The sequence below is a fragment of the Hydractinia symbiolongicarpus genome, chromosome 8 (genome assembly GCF_029227915.1).
Source record: "Hydractinia symbiolongicarpus strain clone_291-10 chromosome 8, HSymV2.1, whole genome shotgun sequence".
Taxonomy (NCBI): domain Eukaryota; kingdom Metazoa; phylum Cnidaria; class Hydrozoa; order Anthoathecata; family Hydractiniidae; genus Hydractinia; species Hydractinia symbiolongicarpus.
Genome location: NC_079882.1, coordinates 29022956 through 29043659, shown reverse-complemented (window position 1 = coordinate 29043659; position 20704 = coordinate 29022956). Strand labels below are relative to the sequence as shown.

The 20704-nt window shown below is 33.1% G+C and overlaps 1 protein-coding gene across 1 annotated transcript; it reads right to left on the bottom strand.

The window, feature by feature from the left end:
• Positions 1-14204: 14204 nt before the first annotated feature.
• LOC130655156 (tumor suppressor candidate 2-like) lies at positions 14205-16372 on the bottom strand. Its single transcript, XM_057457866.1, has 3 exons — positions 16152-16372; positions 15624-15735; positions 14205-14591 (listed from the first exon to the last, which is right to left on the bottom strand). The coding sequence occupies exons 1-3, from the start codon at positions 16265-16267 to the stop codon at positions 14526-14528; spliced, it is 294 nt and encodes a 97-aa protein (XP_057313849.1). The 5' UTR covers positions 16268-16372; the 3' UTR covers positions 14205-14525.
• Between the last annotated feature and the right edge of the window lie 4332 nt (positions 16373-20704).

The window sequence follows — 20704 nt, the reverse complement described above, 5'->3', positions numbered from 1 at the left end:
TATCAACGAGTGACCTGTTAATTAAATTTTCTTTGAACAAAATTTACGGGGAAGATTAACAAAACGTCCGTGTTTCTCGATAATCGTAAAACTAGTTAAATAGGATAATAAAGTATTTAAAAAAAGTTTTTTTAAGAGTAAAATAGAAATTGAAATAATGAACTCATTTTATTTTCCTAACTTGAAAGCAAATTTGTCAAGAATAAACTTAAGCCTTTTATCGACGCATTATGGGCGCATTATGGACGCATTATGGGTGCTTATTTGAAAACTGCTATTAGAAGTGGGTTTCATTGGAGGAGATTTTACAATAAAAAGAGAGAATCAGTTTTGTGTAATGCCTATAAAAGAACTTAATCAGGTCCTTAGATTGTTTTAAAAACCATGTGATCATGTGTCAATGGACTACATGCATTGCATGCATTGTGCACTGTTATTTCGTGCGTTTTTAGCATGAGGTCATATTGGAAAGCCATGTTGCACACAAAGAGAATACAGACTTAGAAATGGACGCTATTGAATGATTAAAAAATTCATTCAAACATTTGAATACAGCATTTTAATCAGTCGGTAGCAAATTCGTTACCATGTCTCCTTCATAACATTATCTTCGTATTAAAGACTTAAAAGAATAAAACAATGAGTACGAGTTTTCTTTATTCTGCTTAGCTGTTAGGTAGAAAGTGGTTCATAGAGCAACATTTAAAAAAATGGCGGAAAAGCTGTCATTATCAGAAATAGTTAATTTAAAGCGCAAAAGTTGCTTGAAAGAAATTTTTAGTGAAGCAAGAAGAAAAAATTGCCTGTTAAAGCGAGTCGAAAATAAAAATAAAAATTTTGTGTCGATTTTTGCTACAGAAATCGTAAAGCGACTTAACGAAAGAAACAAAGGTTTTCAATGTAGTTTTGAAATTTGTACTCTAAACAGTAACACGTTCGAGATCTACACAAAACTCAATCTAGGAGAGACTAACCCCTCGATATATCTGTTCAAAGTAGGCAAGACACAGGGAAGTATAGCTCTTGAAGCCGAGACAAAACAAATATGGCGGAATACAATAACAAAGGAAGAATATTTATGTTTTTGGAATTCGAATAACGTAAAAGTGCAACTGCATGTGAATTTGTCCAATGTCTTGAAAGATTTTTCAGTAAGTGAAACATGGAAACAGCTGCAGCAGAACAGTGGACTACACTCGATTGAAGTGAGCGAGTTATCAAGCATGAAAATCTGTTTGGGTAACTTCAACAACAAGAACATACGAAAAATAAAACTCTATTGGTATCCTACTGTTATTATTCCAGAATTTTGTTTGCCTTACGCGAAATCATGGTTTGGTCAAAATATACCCTGTTTGGTTGGGAAAAATAACCGGTTGATCGAGGCGAACCCTGAATTGCAGTGGAGAGTTTCTTATCATGTCTTTGAGAATACTGTAGTGCAGGAATTTCCTATGAAAGTCTCCCTAGAAGCATTTTACGGAACATTAAATTTTATAAAGAGTGATTCAGTCTTAAAAATTCTTCCACGTGATATCATTTGTCACGTGTTTTTTGAAATAACCAATCATATTAGAAGATGGCTAGATGCTAACTACCAAGATTATCAAGATTTAAATGAAAACGACTGCAGCTTAATGATGGAATTTTTCTTCAGAAATTTGTTACAAAAATTGCAAAGTAAATTTGTTCCCAATTATTTTAATCCCGAAATTGACCTTCTGCGTATGACTAATCTAACAAGCAATCAAATTGAGTTAATAATTGGAAAATTAAAAGTCATCCTTAGAGGCAACTGCGAGTGTTGTCGAGAAAAAATTAAAAAGCGGATAGCTAACAATGGCATTTCATCCACAAAAACAAAGACAAAAGAATTATTCCTATTTAAATTTTAAGCTTAAGTCTCTAACTCAGTCAAGAGAGAATGTGAGACAACCCTCCTATGAAAAATTGATCGGAGCAGCGAGAACGAGGGGGGTGTACGACAAAACATCGACGGAAACAACTTGTATACTATGAGTGGGAGGCACACAGAACCGTTTTATTGGCGTGGCTACCATGAAGGATGAAGGAACATTTTTTTATCCGTAGGAAACTCTTTTTAAACTTTGCTAAACGTATATATAGATATAATACCGAACACTTTGCAATGAAAGCAATAATATTAGCTACATGAAGACGAGAGTAGTTTTAAATTAGTAACTGAATAGCGCGGAATGCTATGAAAATATACAAAAACATCTACACGTTTTGTAAAATTACAGCCTTGTTATCATTTCTTGTCTGTTTTGAACATTTTTTCTCGCTCAGAACTTTAAAATATTACAAATAAATTTATCCGCGTTAAGGAGTGTCCATTTTATATAAAGGAGTCCGCTTAATAGAGGAAGCACTACTTAACAAATTTGCCGAGAACTAATTAAATTATCCGTTTTAAGCATGTGTCCACTGAAGAAGCATATCCGTTTTAAAGAGGTTTATTTATGTAGATAGGGGCTTTCTCGTGCACCCTTCTTCATTTTCTCAAGATTCACATTTGGGTGAAGGTTGCAGGGCGGTAAAATTGCTAACCCTTATCATTGTTAAGGTAGAATAAATTAAGGAAGTGAAACTTGCAGTAAACAAGTCATTTATCACACAAACATAAAATGACCACAAAATAGTCGAAATTAATGTCGCATCATGTTGCATTTTTCACCGATCACGATTAAGCTCATTTTAGTACTTTTGAAACCAACGCGGTTTATTTCATAATGACTCTGAAGTTATTTATAAACCCTAAAGCTGTTATTTCAACGAAAGCACGTTACACTTATAATTACATGCACGTTTTCAGTTTCACAAGCATTGATTGTTGAAACATTATGGTTGAAATTAATCGATCTTAAAGCCGTTATAACTTTTTTTATGACAGCAACTCTACTCTTCACGTGGGACACAATATGCTTGTTAGTTCTACTTGTGTTTATTTGGGCGTTCAATAATTTATATTGCGTATTGTACTCTTCATATTTCGGTATATAAAATCTTTGACTAAACAATTTTAGTTACCAAGCTCCCACCTCACCATGCCCATGTTTTTTTGGTACAACGCAGCGCATCACTTTTGGAGTATGGATCCAAACATTTATCTAAAGGAAATATTAATTAATGCATAAAGATTCCTGAAATATGTAACACAACAGATCGGAAATGCGTCATGCTGTTTCCAAATTAGTATCTTATTTGCACAATTAAATTAACCGAACACGCAGTGTCATACGCTGATTAATCCTGTCAACATTTTCTCCACAGAATTTGGAGTTATGTTAAGAGAGGGCTAAATCGCAAAACGATGTGATTGTTTCTATGACTAAAATTTTTTAAATAGAAATGACCCGGGGTAAGCGAGCGCCAGGAAGCGCAATACGACGAAAAAAGATTGCGGAGCATTACGCTACGAAAAATTTAGGATTAAGATGACATTTAAAAGAATAAGAACTCACTTAGTCTACATAAAATTTGTAGTTCAGCGGCATTCCATAATGGCGTGTATTATATTGCTTAGTCAGAAAATAAATAAAAAAATAAATACACAACTTCTCTTTGCAAGTCATTGAACACATGGAATGAAAGAAGTCCTCAAATCTCTACATTACAGGCAGTTTTCAAGAACATCTGGGATATCAGGCAAACATGGAGGCCAGAACCAAGCTGGACACGTTATTACAAATATAAAAAAAGGCGCGAATATAACGTAAACATGAATAAAATATGAGGCGTATAAAACAAACAAACAAACAAAAAAACTCTGTTTTTTTAATCTAGATTTATTACAAGTTTGACAAATAATAATTAAAATATAGAAACTTCCAAATTTGGTTGTTTGTCGTCTCAGTGCATGTCGTCATGGTATTACTCTTCGCCACTTCACATCGTCACTCTAAATCGTCACGCAGAATTGATTTGTCATGCTTAATAAAATTTCAATTTGTAACAACACCTTTAGAAAACAACACCAAGCTAAACAAACGATCACTAACTTTTAATAAAAAGGTTAACTAAGGTCTCGTTTTATGTCGTGCATGAGAAATCTTTTCTTCACGTAGGGAATCACAACATGAAAAAGTCTAGCTGTTATTATAAAATAACAAACATTTTTTTTTCTTATTAAAAACAAACTTTCAAGAGTCAGGATGTAAAGTTGTATGCAAAGAAAGATAATACGTGAAAATTGACAATTGTCCCTATCGGAAGTTATTAGCGGAAATAATTGCAATCAGCACGGAGAGGCTTAAGTTATTGTTTTGAAGTGAGTTGGCAATTGTGGTAATCGAGTCCATAACGATGTCATTGTTGCACGTTTAATCGCTCGAAGAAATTATATTCACAAGAGGTTTCTTGTTAGAACTAGTTATTAATTTGATCGGTCGTTATAAAAGTTATTTTAAAACGATTCATAACGTTATTCATAAAGTTCAGTATTAGCTTGTGTGTGTGTTTTAATTTGTCGGGTTTTTATATTCAAGCCGACGAGACAAGTTTAAATTGAAAATTTATTGTAGTATAATTGGGAAGTTTACATCAAAGACTTGAATAAAAAAAAGGAATAAAGGCTATTTTCATTTATTATTAGAGACTTTGGAAAAGACGGACACCGTATATAAAGAAACAACAAACATTATGAAAAAACAAAGTAAGTTGAGGATAAACAGTGAGAGCGATGAGGAGATAAAAGTTGGGAATTTAGACGACTTAAATAAGTTATTAGAAGAAATCCAAGATTGGGATATGAAAAATAACGAAGCAAGCCACCAAAAAACCGAACATTACAAATTTACAGACATAAGCAGAAATCGAGCAAAAACTATAGAACTATCTTACAATAAAAATGGTCAATTAGACCTTCAAAACTTACAAAGTGAAATAGACAGTTGTAAAGATGAATATATTAAAGTACGTGTGCCCAGTGATGTTGATATTAGCTACCTTTTGATCGATACAGACCGTAATAATAACTCCGAATGCAGAAGGCGAGAGCGTGCAAAAACGATCGCGGAGTATTTTGTTTGAAGACAAAGAAACATAGTGGTGTGCTTCCGCAAAACATGTCAGATAAAATATTTGTGTTGTACATATGTTAATAAGATTAAAATATTTCCAGACTAATAGATATTTTTAATCTTACTTAATTGTAAGACCTTCATAGGTTTTAGAGGGGACTATTTGGAATTGTGATAACTAACAGAATTTTAAAACTGAGTTGGCGCCGTTAAGACTTCCTTGATAAATCTTCTAAACCATTTCAAAACACAAACACAATTATTTGACAGAAAAATAAACTTGACGTCTTATTGTGTTCTGTATATAGGTTTTTGTTCTCAAAATGGTTAAAATTTTAAATTGTTTCCAAGACACCTTTACTTATTCGTATTTAAAAAAGAAAAAAAAATGGTAAGGTTGGTGAGGTTTGGGTGGTTTTAGTGACCAATACACGTGTTTAGTAAAGGGGATTTCCACCAGACACAATCCACGGGTAATTCGAGAACGGCGAAATGGAACTAAACTGTTATTCGAAGGAATTAATCCCAAAGCTAGCCAAACCATGAGAGTGCTATACAAGTATTCATGAATTCATGGGGTTTTCAAGCTAAATAGCTATAAAAAATTTCGCAGACAATGATGTATAACATAAATGTGTGATAAATTGTATAAAAATGCAACAAACTCGCCACAGAGATGTTTTTCGTATTCTCTTGTCACGCTGAAGGAATATCTGCCTTACAGCCAATGCGTTGTGCGAGAGAGATATCTTACGTAATTTCTTGTCTCGCTTATTAAAGGGATGTCCGTCTTACAGCCAATGCCTCGCGCGGGAGAAAAATCTTACGTAATCTTTTTTTCTCGTTCATTAAAGGGATATCCTACACGGAGATATCCCACATCAATTACAAATTTCTAACATACTTCAATATCTTCTCAGTTCAAGGGAAGTAATTTGTAAATTCTTGTGTCAAGTCAGGAAACTTTTTTTACCTAGGTAAGAGGAGCCCAAAAATTCCAGTGAAATAATTTCTAAAATTGTCAAGTTGGCTGAAATGCGTTTTTAGATTGTAATATTGGTCCAACATTAATAGACAGAGTTAAAAGGAAGGGATACAAAAGATATTGAAAGCTAAAGAAGTCAACTTCCTTATTTGCAATAACTAGTTCACTCGAGTTGAGACTTCACAATTAAAACTAAAACTCCCCAGAAATAAAAATACGAAGAATTCTGATTGGTTTAAGAATTTATATCAGTGATTCGTTTCAGTGTTTTAAGAGAAACGTTGTAACATTGTTTTCGACAGCAAACGTAGTATTGTCAGGTATTCATGGCATTTACTCAAACATACAGATTTTAATCGTTCGGAATTTTAAGTATTTTTATTATTGCGCATGACTTATGTCTGTCACTTGTCATTAAGTTGACACCCCTCATTTAAAATTGCACAAAAATACCTATTCACCGAATCAATTAATACAAAAAAAAATTATCCTAATCTCGTAACTACAGAAAGTAGCACCCAGCCCTCCAATATTGTTTATTTTACCCTAGTCGTATGAATTTTCTGCTAGCAAGAATTTTGCGTATTTCGCGCATAATAATTTTAATGCAAGCAACCATGTCCCCAGGGTATCTTAAACCTTTTCTAGTATCGAGAGAGCAAGGGCCCTTAAAACGAGGTTTTTGAGCAAGACAAACGACCTTTCATTATCTTTTTAAACATTTCTGCGCGTTAATTCTTAACGAACCCACTTTCTGAGGTAAAGATGGCTCGAGATAAAAAAAGAGTCCACTACAATGAGAAAAAATTATTTAGTATAATAATTTTGATTTACTCAATAGAATATTTTACAAATATTGCAATTAGCACTTTGTTACGACGTCCTCCTCTATTTTAAGAAATAGGAAAAATATTATTGGAAATATGAAAAGAAATCACCATCCATCTTGTTAATGGCAACTTGCTATGTCCCCTATGCTAAAATATAAGTGATCTGTTTTTTACATGCATTTCAAAATCTTCTCTGTTAATGTTGTTGCGAATGTTTAGCGTTACTGTTGAAACACAAACAGACTAGTACTGATAAAAAGTCAGTGAGATGTAATTTTTGAAAGTGTTTTCACTTCTTCAGGGCGCTTTAAAGTCTTAGATTGGTACCACAGTAGAAAATGATTATTGTTTTTATTAGTACTTTGAACATTTATACAGGATATAGCCACTTCAGTGTTGAAAACACTGTTATCAATGTGTGTCCTGTGTTCGGAATTCATACATTAAGTATACAACGGCATTACCTACCCAATTTCCCTCACATGGCATGGGTTGCCCCGTAGCTGTGGTAAAGAGACTTGCTAAACATGCCCGCGCTGTGGATCTAACCACGGACCTTGTGATTACGAAGCAAACTCCATAACCACAAGGCCACGCGCCATTAAACTCTCTTATAAAGTGCTTTCACAGCAAGTACGCGCGCTGCGGAGCTTAAGTAGTAAGGCGACGCATTTTGGTGAATTCTGGCCTTTTCCAAATTGTCATTTTCTTTCTTGACCATGTAAGCCATCCACCCTGCAATCCATGCCAAAAGTATGTTTCTTTGAATTTTGTAAACTATCCTAAAAATAAAAAGAAGAAGAATGAAATCAAATTTTTTAAAAAATTCAAGTTGTGATACATTTTCAGAATAATATTTGCACAAATTAAAATTTCAAGTAGGTGCACTAAAACACACATAAAAGGGCCATCAAAACAACGCACACTTAAAATGTATCAGTTTTTCTGACAAATTTTTCACAAATGCGACAATTACATCAAAAATGCAAACATATTCTTAAGTTCTAAAACTTCTAGTCAATTGGAGCGACTACTCAATAATTATTTGACAATAACTATGGAAAATTGCCAGACACGATAAAAAATTCAAATTTTTCCCTGAATCACTAAAATTAATTTACTATTGTGAATGACTGTGTACGAACGTCACAAAGACTCAAGCTGATGTGCACGTGTGCAACATTTTATCTCTACAGATAAGTTAGTCATGTAAGTAAGCAGAATAACGTTTTTATATGAATCTTTCTAAATAGAAAAAAAATATTTACTGCAGATAAATATTACCATAAAACAGACAAGTTGTATTCCTAACATTTTCTGGCAAAAACAAATATTTTTTAACATTAATTTTCCCAATCTTGTCACATTTCAAACAGAGTAGACTATCAAAACTCCTAAAACTTAGCACAAGTGTATTACAGTTTTAGGTTGCAACATCAGATTCTTGCTTTTGTGCCACTAGTGGTGGTGTACTAAAAGTCACCTTAAAAAATATTTTAAGTGTACGTTCTAGAGTCACGCGAAAATGGGTTGGTCAGTTCTTTCTAGAAATTCTTTAATTAATAGAAGGTAATTCTCTAGCCACATATTTGTTACCTTGCAAAGCCAAGGGAATCAGGAGATGCAAGCAATGCATTTATAAAGGTCACCTAATAAAATTATGTTAATACGAACTATTTACACTATTATAAAAATCAATAAAGTTAAGAGACGTACTTACTAAAACAGGAAAGGGTCAGATGCCATAAGAAACCATCAAGAACCACAAAAGGATCAGGAAAAACATTAAAAAGCACTACATACACCCAAAATACAACAACAAGCAAAACAGATTACTATAGATACTGTATGCACCAAAGGCATTTTGGAAAGCGTGCTGATAAAGATTAATAAATAAGGACTATAGTATTAACATATCTCACATATAACGGTGTCCCTGTTTCCCCTCTTTTACAAGATAACACTAAATCAAATATATAACCATTGAAAATAATTTTCGCAAAATGATGGTCTGAAAATGCTTAGAGTAGTGCATCCTATCTTTACTAAATCTTTACTAAAATAAATAGTTACTAGAAATGGTTTTAAATTTATTGTAACAGTTGTCTAAAATCTCTTTTATTTTTATTATTATACTTGTCCTTATTCCCTGGAGAATTCCACTGGAGATCGCTCATTATAAATATCATCTGATAGTCATTTCGTGCATCTTGTCCACCTGTTAACATGACTTAATAAATTTACTTGGACAGGAATATTACTATGATTATATGTATGTGCAAATTATAATTCTAACCAGAAATTATGTGTGAAACATTTGTGCACAAAATTAGTATATATAGTTAAAATTAGTATGAGGTGTATACTAACAAAAATGAACGTTTGACACTAAAACACTTTGTCACAAACTTGAAAGTCTGAGAAAAGTATGTGAATTCAGCATAAAATCTGTTTGAAAAGGACATCATGCTGCTAATCGAATTGCTGGCAAGTGACTTCTTTTATTGAACGTTATAATTACTGCAACGATAAAAAGAGAACTAGATTAAAATTAATTTCCACCTAACGATTTGTTGAGCTAATTTTTTTTAATTACCCTTTTATTACACAGCCTAAATTGTGTGCATATGAAATGTCAGCATAAATACTGATGTACATGTAAAGTATTCTTGTGCCCGAAAGAGGTTGACCACACTATTTTACCATGAAGAGAGACCATCACGGCTATTAATTTCCGTAAAACTGTTTAAAACTTACCTCCTGTGTGAAAAAAGTTTACCTTATTTCATGAAATTAACGCGAATTAAATTAACGGTAATGTAGGTTGATTTCAAAAATGCATTTTATTAACGCGAATTTGAGAAGAAAGAGAAAAAAAATTGAGCCGAAAAACTTTTTTTAACAATTCGTATGATATGAACTCGTAAATATGAACTCGTTAGAAAAATGGGTCCATGTTGATCTGGCTATTTGCTTCTCTAGCGCTTTTTAATGTTTCTGTTATCCCAGCAGCCCTCCAACCAGCAGTGATGATGTCACGACTTTTCATGAGTTTCGCATTTTTTGGTTTTAAAGTTGACAAGCAAGATCAACTTCAATGTTTGTCACCTCGCGGGCGGGGTACAGATTGTGAAGCGATCTCCTCTATTACAAGGCGGCTTTGAAATCAAAATAAAAGTTTTAGTTGTTTGGAAAGTCAATGTTAAAAACTTTTGGAAAAAAAGGTGCTTTAATTTAATTTTCCACTTAGATCAGAACATGGAGATGATAGAAAAGCTTTTTAAAAAATACGTTGAAAATATTTGTATTATAAAAAAGTCAACAAATTACCAGTCTTTAAAATAACCATAGTTGATAGACAAAAACTATCAACTATGAATTAACACTGCATTTAATTAACGGTTATTAAATTACCGCGAATTTTGAAAAACAGCGTTAATTTCATGACTCGTTAATTTTATAGAATAGAGTAGTTTTAAATAATGGAATTATTTCACATAATGGAAATTTGTCTTATCTATCTAACAGAGGCCATCACGGCTATTAATTTTTGCAAAACTCCTTAACTTACCTTCTGTGTAAACAAAAATTATTTTTACATCGTGGAATTTTTTCACATAATGTAAACTTGTCCAGGGGAGTCTATAGCCTTGAAAGATGTTCGTTGATTCTCGAGACAAACCAAGCTCTTTCCCAAGCAAATTTCACTTTTTTGATATTCCAGACGGCAAATGGTAGTCCAATACCTATCTTCCAAAATTTAAAACTTGAAGTCAGTCTCAATACCAAGGTGTACTGAAACTGTTCCTTTAACCCTTCCAAAAAGTTTTTAATACGCACAATAGACGCGAGAAAAGCAGCCATAAGAGTGAGAAGGTAATGGCCAACAATATAAATGTTCAGAACAACGTCATTGTTCATCACAACTGCAACGGCAAAAAACAAGTTTAGCTCCGACTTCTTACGTGTATGCTGTGATGAGTCGCGAAGTTTAAGGATCAGTTATCAAAGAATTTCATGTCACGACATGACCTATGTCACCCCCGGGTCAAGGTGGCAGGGTTCGGTGCTACCTAAAAGCACTGCCCGATCATGTGCCCGAAAGCGATCGACCACATAGGTTTTATCATGAAAGGAGACCATCACAGCTATTAGTTTCCGCAAAACTGTTTAAAACTTACCTCCTGTGTGAAAAAATATTTCTTTTTACATTATGGAATTATTTCATATGATGTAAGGGAAGTCTATAGCCTTGAAAAATGTTCATTGATTCTCGAGATAAACAAACCTTGTTCCCACGGCAACTTTTCTATTTTTCATAGCCTACACGGAGTGAAGAAATGATTCTTCGCTCCCTCTCCGATATCAAAAAGGATTATTTTATAAGAAACTAAGAAGCAAACGGCTAACTAATAAAAGTATCTTAAGCTTAGGTCATTTTTAATAAAATGTTTCTTATTTTGACGTAGTCTATAAAGCGTGGTACCCATTACCGTATTTTGTGTTAAACTTAACGCGGCCAAGTAGGTACCAATTTGCGTTAAACTTAACGTCAAGCCGTTAACCCTTAACGCACTTGGCGTCTAGAATAAAGATTTTTTTTAATGAAACTTCAATAACACTAGCGCGAACGCCTCGCCTGTAAATTTGAGCAAGAGATACACTTTTTATGTTAAGAAACAATCGACCAACTAGTAAAAGCTTATCATCACGAGGTCTGTAGGAGGGACACGAAGAGACTTTTATCAACATATATACAAGAAAATATGAAATAGTGTCTGTTTTTTATCGTCGTCTTTTGATTTTACAGGATACCCTACTCGATATTCCATTCATTACATTGATGGATGGGAGGCACGTGTAAAAAAATAAGGTTTCTAGCTCATTTTTTTACCTTTTTACAGTTAGTAAAAGTGCCTTAACTTTTCAGAAGGCGACTAGTCATTTTGTTAATAAGTGTAGCTCTAAAATTCAATTTGAAATTTGATGTACTGACAATTGCCAGGTATGCGTTAAAGTTTGTCCAGCTCAAATGTATAGAAACATATACAAAGAATACAAAGAATAAGGATGCAATGACAGTATCAAAAAGATAAGAAATTTTGTCATTCTAATCTCTGGAAATTCTTAGGTGTTTAAAAAAAAGGAGAACATTATTCGTGTTTCGGTATTACAGAATCTTGGACATTCTGCTGCTCCTCGACGATGGCTGCAGAAATTTGCGTATCATAGAACTTTGTTTTATAACACTTTGTACATTGTATATTTAATTTAGGTTTTATGGTAACATTGAAACACTTTTCACCCGGTGTGTAATTCACCTAGCACCATAAAGATTATGTAAAGGTTTAAAGACACCAAGCTGGGGGACTAAAATACAACGTATTTCATACACCTTAGTAACAAGGTCCTTTCCAGAATTCATTGCTTTTTTTACATTCCATCATTTGGTCCCTATTAGACGTAAAATTTAAAGTACAAAATTCCAGGTCATTTTGCTTAAGTGCACAATGGTTGTAGTAAAGGAGATCTTTGTTTCCAAGTTTCCTTTTCGTAATGTTTGGATTTGTCTTTGACACTGAAAAAATTTAAACCCTGCGGAGAACGGACAGATACCGGTGCTCTTACGAAGATAAATTCCACTAAAAACGAAGTTGCCTACTACGCAGCATTGTTACCTTGGTACCACGTGCGTTTCTAGGCTGCTACTCTGATGAAAATCACAAACACATTAACCCTTAGACGACAGATCGCGTAATATTCATGCAAAACAATACGGCAAAATCCGCCCCAAATGCAATCTCGTTTCCAAGGCTCCTTTTTTCTTTTTGATGTGGCAACTTCTTTTGGGCCACGTATATAAGAAAACGAAAAAGAAGGACTGGGGATGAGGTTCCCCTGGCTACCAAACTCTTAGTCCTCTGCATGTTTAGAAAGAAGATAAATTGGGATTACAAACAGAACGAAATATATAAAGGTCTTTTCCACGAGTGACAACTCCAGTTTTGCAAGGTAACTACTTTTTTATCATATCAAAAAGTGTCGCATACGATACATAGTTGTGGCAGCCAACCGAAGTAAGCTATTTTGAAATGATTTTCTTTCTTTAGCCAGAGTGAGCATTTGTATAATCCGTCGGTTGTACCAGACGCTACTATCTATCACATATCGATATAAAATAAGATTTAGATAAGTAAATGACCGCCGGGCCACCAAATTTGAAAGTTCATAACTGTAAGGTTCAAATTGAGAAAAAAACTAAAGAAAATAAATAAAACTATTCAAAATTTTAACGAGATTTTACCAAAATTTTTGGAAATAAAGAATTACTAATAATCAAGACTTCCCTCTTGAATGTTGGAGAGCGCACTTTGCTCGCTGGTTCAATATTTTTTTTCGAAAATTTATTACCAAGAAATATTTCAGCGAGACTCATTCTGGATGAAAACTTGAGAAAGGCTGGAGAAGAAAAAAATTCTAGACATATCTATATGTTCGAATCTGTAAATTACATACATGCCGCAAAAGTAGCCAGTTTGTTTTTCGCCGCCATTAGCTCGTGTAAGTCACTAAAGTCGAAAACCAACAGCCGTTCCGTAGCCCCTTTAAAATAAAAGTTTTCAACGCCAGGTGGCTAACCTAGTGGCACCTTCAACTCGGCGATCTCAGCAGACAAGAGAGCTAGCAAAGGAAAAAGTTGTGTAGCTAATGCATCACGTTAATGCAAGAACAAACGACAATGTTGGTTATTTGTTTGTTTAAAAAAAATATAGTATAGAAAATAGAGCCAATATGTGGTACAAATGTTGGCCAAATTTTCGGCTGCCTAAAGTTCCTGTATTTGTACTAGACCCCTCCTAGAAATTTCACCTTCAAGGATGATCAAAAAATCGATCTTTTACACTTCTTTTTTAACATCGGCTGGAGTGGTCATTTTAAAGCATGATATAAATTTCTTGAATTTTATGTAAAAAAGTAAATACTTCTTAATAATTGCAGATCCACATTAATTTATTTTTAATCTACGGAGAAATTTAGACTGAGTACTTGCTTCATATTTTTCTTATATTTAACGAAATTTCAGCCTCACCAAAAAAGTGACTAAATTTGGTCACTTTTTAGTGTTTACCAACGTTTTATTACTGATCAGGTACTCTGATTATTTGAATTTAACAAAGAAAAAAATTGGTGTCTCAGGACTAAGCCTTAATATTTATTTTGCTTTGCCATCTTCAAGTTAAAAATAATCTAATTTTAATTTTCAATGCTTTGTAGACAATTTATTATATTTTGCTACTGAGTTAAGTTTATATTGACTTATACATCTTAAAAAACTTTTTTAAGAACTGTAGGACATTAACAATATTTTATTATAAGTTTGTTATACAGTTAAAATTTCTTTAAATATTTGCCATTAAATGAAATAAAAAATTACACGTAAAGCTATATACAAATCCAACTTGTGTATGAAAATATCCAGGCTCTCTACATTAATTGAAAAATAACATTCAATATAATAATAGCAATTTCAAATTCTATGTTAATCGTATCGTGCCATACAAGGTAGGAGATCCATCCAAGAACAGGTATACAGAATCTGTCCGGCAAATTGTCTTCAAATATGTCAGGGGTCATAAAACGTATATGAACTTCGAAACAACGTTCTTCTTAAGTATCATAAAGAACCACTGGAAAATCGACGTGTAGGCGGGGAAATTCTAACTGCACCATGCCCTAAAAGAGATTACAACGTTGATATTAAAAACGTTCTGGTAGGCTCAAATACACATGATTCTTAGAAAGATAAAAAAACTGGCCCAGCGTTTAGGAACATCAAATTTTTACTGTCGGCATTTCTAAACTGAATATCCTTTACTCACCCTGACAATTTTTGTCAAAATAATGCATAATTGATTTCCGCCGGCGAAGGCGGAATCTTTAATAGAGCCTGGACGCCTAAAACTTATCCAGGCTAAAGCTTAAATCCTCGTTTTGACAGATTTTTTTCTGAGAACGAGGCTAAATTGAGTTTAAAGCCAATAAGAATCCTAACAGTGCAACAAATTGTTTTTTTTATCCAATGAGCATTACTTTATTTTAAAGTTTATAATCGAAAGTTAAAGCTCGTGCAGTGTAGCATAATGAAGATCGCCTTATAATGCGCCATCTTTGATATTATTAACGTCATTTTCTCTGTACAATTTTGCAAGCACGTAGACTAAAGCTAATTATTCATGAATTTTGATTTAGAGGAATTGTTGAGGCCGAATATTTTTGGTGAAAGATTTATAGCTATAAAATCGTGACAATGTGTCATAAAATAAAAAAATAAAAATATGTAGTCTGATAATAAACTTTCCTAACTGATTATGTAAAAAAAAATAAAAATGTTGTCACCTTTAAAGATATTTTCCTAGCTGTTTTTCAGAGAAAAAGAGAAAATAGATAAATTTTCAGCCTTGCGGTTGTTCTTATTTTGTTTTTATTGTTTATCAATTTTCAGGATTATTATTTTTCTTTCAAAATTTTTCCTATAGAGAAATGAAGTTTATGTAAGTTAGGTATGATTTACAGTTACAATAATAATAATCAAAAATTGAATTTTAAAATTTTAGAATATACAATGATTTTGTTCCCCCAGTCCTCTTCAAAGTTCCGTACTTTTTCAGATTATTGCTAATGGCGGAAATCTTTAAGCCACAGGGCTTCTTGTTCATTTTTTAAACCAATTTCGCCAAAAAATACATGAGAAATAATTCTACCCACCTGCCAAGTAAGGTGTTCAGTTATTCTTCTCATCCACGGTCGGCCAGTATTGAGGATGACCTCCTCATAAAATTCTTCAGCTAGATCTCCATCCTCATCAATATACATGGCACTATAATGAAAATCCTTTTAGAATCTAAACGACTGGGCTTTTACAGAGGAAGGAGTGGGCTTATCTTAAAATAAATAGCAATATACACCATTTTAAAATTGTAGCAGTAACACATAACATCACGTTTAGAAGTGTCAGTAAATATATACCACTACATACATACTTAATAATTTTTAAGGATTAAAAAGATCTTTTTCCTTTCAGTGATTAAAATTTCTAGCAGCATAATAAACATAGACTCAAGACAAAAAACACATGTGTGAGAGAATATCTCTGCCCAAGACTAATGATAATTTGCCATTTTTTCCATCCAAAAGCTCAAAACAAACAAACAAACAAACAAACAAACAAACAAACAAACAAACAAACAAACAAACAAACAAACAAACAATCAACCAAGCATACTTCAATCTTACCTAGGCTTGCTTGTGACAAAAGGTGAAGCTGAAACTGTCTTCTCTTGTTGAGTATCATGATGGTCTACTCCAAAAAACCATTTAACACCTCGGACTGCAGACTTCAGCCACCCCATTAATTAGGTAACAGTTTAATAGAGATCAAATATAACAGAAATAAGTGATAGCCTTTGTGAGATAATTAATTTGTAACTATAAAAAGAAAAGTGTAATAAGTATTAAAAAAATGAGCAATATTTTGCATTCAAGCAGTGTACAACTTTGTCAAAAACGTTCCCCTGGAAGAACAGCACACTAGCAATGATAGTTAACTGTGTTATATTTACAATGTGCGACAAATTTTATTTTGATTCAGTTTGATAGCGTATTCCGAGGTATAAAACAGAGTGGGTATAATTTCCAATGACCCAATTTAAGATTTTTTGGCTTGTGATGTTGTGCACTTACCATATGCATCCTCTAATAACCCCCCTTCTTTCAAAGCCTCTTTTATTTCATTTGAAAATAATCTATCAGTCTGTTAGCCAAAACTGGGTTATACTAGACCATGCACAAAATCCTAAAGCTACAAATAACAAAAATGCAATATATTTTATCGACTTTGCTGCGACGTGAGAATTTTACACAAGCTGTTGGTGCACAAAAAAAAGTTGTGTTATGGAAACACGAAATGTGATATATAAAGAATGGAAGAAACTGTGGATTTATCCACAGTTTCTCCTGTCCATAAGTTGTTTTGATTTTATGATCACAAAAGCTAATTTATGACACAACTGTAAAAACTTTTGTTTTGTTTTTATCCTCTTATTAATCTAATGTTAGATTCTCCTGAACTGTTTTATAGCTGCACAGTAGGTCTACCAATAAGATAAATACCATTCAAAGCTTCAATAATTTTTGTTTGTGTGAGTGTTTCTGAAATATGAAGTAACAAAATTGCTTTTCGCTTGCACACATCACACAGGGGTTACTGGTTTGGCCTTTGTAATTCACACTAGTAGGATTGTGTACTCAAAAAGAAGCTAAAAATATAACAAAGAAAAACATAAATGCTGTTTTTCTGTGTGGAACTTTATTATTTCTTTATACATTTAAACTAGTATTTTCACTGGATATTAGTTTTCCAGTAAAAAAAACTAGGGGGAAACTAAAACATAAAAACTCGCATATCAAGAACAAAAGAAAAAATTATGCTTAGACTACACATTGAGACGTTATGTGAAGTGATACTGCTATAAATATGTTTCTATGAAATGTGTGGAAGCAAATAAATTACGGAAATTAATTAAAATGCTAAATTACAAGAGCTGTGAACAAACTTGTACCATACAAGTTCTAGCAATGTTCATGGCTGGGAATTTGAACTCAGATATTAAAAAGATGTAACTTGAGTCATTAATTTAACTTTGTGACTACATGAGGAACAAACAATATTTACAGGCCATTCCTTAAGACGAGTATGTAATCGCACACTTGTAAAAAAATTTACAAGCGCTTTTTATTGCACTTGTGAATTTTTTTCTGAAATATTATAGAGCGATTAAAAAGACTATTACGCTGATTACGTAACATTCATTTCTTGGTGATTGAATTGTTTAAAAAGTATAGAGAACATTAAAGTCGGCCCTTTCCTTCATAACACTCTTATGCTTGGCTGGTACATTGCACTGAGACTCGCACGAAAGACGGAAGACCATTTGGAACCATGCCACAAGTCAGTCCGACCTTCATCGTCACAGAGAATACTGCGAGAAGAAATAAATATAACCAAAAACATGGTAGAGGTTAGGTGTCCTGTACCTTAATACAGCTTTCGGACGAATGTTTTTGTGATGTAATATCAAAGAAAAAACATGTTAAATGAAGTTTAAAAAATCTTTTTAAAAGGGGAAAGAGAAATCAAAAATGTGTAGAAATATATTTAATGCCAAAAACATATAGCAAATCTGCCAACACATCATCGCATTTAACATTGTTTCAACCTTGCATTTGTGGTTAATACGTTTTACAAAATTCATTTCTATACAACATATAACGTTGCGGTAAACAAAAAGTAGTTAAGTGTGAATCACACTTGCAAATATTCACATTGCACTTGCTCACAATTTTGCTCATGGGTGCGATTTTTCGCACACCATAGCACTCGTAATTTTTTAGCGGGTGCTTTTTGTAGCTCTGGCATAGTTTTATTCAAGAAATAGCCTGTATCTATATGTAAATTAAATCATGAAAAGTTAAACACTGGCTAATAATGCTAATGATGGATTATGGAAATCATTAGACAGACAATAGATATTTATATGTTGTGAACATTTTTGGAAGTTAAACCAATCAAAATAAAGATGACACTGCAAAGACATGCTTTTAATGTTTGAATTACATTTTTTTAAGTAGTTAAAATGTTACATAAAAGGTAAAAGAAAGAAGGATTAGATTATTGGTGGAGTTTTAGTTACTACATGCTATTATGCTTCTTTGCATGGTTTACCATAACTTTGGCATGTGATGATGGTTGCACGACATTACTAATTAGAGAGTGTGCCGTAATTGGGTGATTTTGATTTCCATGAAATTACATCACAGTTTTATGTGCTAGACATATTCAAAAAGACATGTAGGAAAATTTTATTATTCATTATATTTTTAACCAAAATTTCTGCAATCAGCAGTAGCTAGAACAGTTTGACATGACTATTATTGTCTATCAATTGTCTGGTTAGCTAGCTTGCTGATCAAATCAGTGCAAAAAAAAAAGTTTCAGTAAATCCATATGAATAAGTTTTTAACTTTTTCCACAATATTAATCCGGTTCAAGTGTATTTTGCTACCAGACCATTCCACAATCTATCTGTTGAATTGCATCCTTCTTCAAACACTTTCCTTAGGAAAAACATCTTGTAGCTTGGAAAAGGGTTACCTCGTTTGGTAACAAAACAATGACTGACAAACAGCTTATTGTAGATGACAAGATGGACAAGAGGTGGACAAGAAATTTTAATATAATTTTTCTCTGTCAAAATACAGGCTTTAGAAGAAAAAAGCCAAATTATAATGAAAAACATTTTCCATTGCTAGAAGAAGCATCGTTTCGCCAATGTTCTGAACTAAATGCAAGCCCTATTTATTTTCAAGAGCAAAAAATACTCCCACTCAGAAATAAATATTCTGACTGTGTAGCTGGTAATGCTAGCTAGTACTGGAAAGGAAGAAATATAACCCCACTTTGTGACAACCTCATGTGGTATGGTAGATTTACGATAATAATGATAATAATAGATATAGCTATACAACCAGCAAGATTTCTTTGCCCAAAATTGTAGTCTTCTTCTGTTCTTCGAAAAAAAAGACTACTGTAAAAAAAGGTCTTTTCGCGAGTTAACTATTGTTCTGCCCAGATTGCGAACAACCGGGACAGCCGGATTATGTACCCATGGTCCGATTATGTTTTTTTTGCACTGGTTATGTCGTGTGACCGGATTATGAACGCTGATATAATGGCTGGCCTGACTGGGGGATTGGCATTTTCTTCGAACTTTTGTGAATTAAACATTCTTTGGAAAATGGAACACCCCTAAAAACTAGACATGGCGAAAGAAAAAAGTATTGATGTAAATCTTAGTATAAACTACTCTTGTAATAAATACATTTCAACATAATATACTTTGAAGTAACTAAATTATTCTTTTTGCGGGAATTAAGTTTGGTGAAAAGTTATTAAACTTACGAATCCCAAAATTTAGTATTTGCTACGAAATTTCGTTTCATTTGCTATTTGCTTGTCAGAAGTGATGACAAATGATATAAAAGCGGTGAGCCCCGATTATATTTGTCCTATATATAAGTCTCTAATAATATTTGACTGTCATACATAAGTCGGCCTGCCCCGATTATGTTCGTTCTATAATAAGTGAGAAATAATATTACACTGTCGTATATAGACTGGCCTGCCCTGATTATGTTCCTTTTATAAGTGCCAAATAATATTTTTTGAGTAATAAGCCGGCCTGTCCCGATTATGTTGCCCTGATTGAGTATTTTCTGCCCTGTTCTTAACTGGGGCAAGCTGCCGTACTTAACCAGGCCAATAAGAACCCTTTTATATGTGGAGCGGCAAGGCAATGCATCTAATTTAGTGACTCTCATTTATACACTTACAAGAAGGACAAAAATTTTAATATTTTTTAAAAAAATCACAAAAACAAGCTACTCTGATGTTTCTTTTTAGTATGTAATAATGCAGTTAAATATATTTTAATTAGCGAACAAGATTTAAGTTTAATTTAATTTTAGATAAAGTCAGTTATATGTTAAATGCCTCGCTTATTCACTTGACCTAAAAAACCTGGCACGCTGTTTTTGTTGGTAGTTGATAAAACGAAATAAAAGAAAGAAGATATTTTAAAAAAGTTATATTTTTGCGCCCCGCCGAAGGGGCGCACATTTAGTGGACCGCGGGTATATAGTGTTTGTTTTATGTATGGGAGAAGTTTTTTTCTTACTCTCAACTTCGCGGGGGAACTTCGGCTCGAACATCCAACCTAGGTTTGATATAA

Excerpts from the sequence above, each read along its gene's own strand:
- LOC130655156 (XM_057457866.1), bottom strand. The coding sequence starts at position 16,267 with ATGGGGTGGCTGAAGTCTGCAGTCCGAGGTGTTAAATGGTTTTTTGGA. Across the intron at positions 15,736-16,151 it reads TTTGTCACAAGCAAGCCTAG|TGCCATGTATATTGATGAGG; the intron begins GTAAGATTGAAG and ends TTTTCATTATAG. Across the intron at positions 14,592-15,623 it reads CTGAACACCTTACTTGGCAG|GGCATGGTGCAGTTAGAATT; the intron begins GTGGGTAGAATT and ends AATCTCTTTTAG.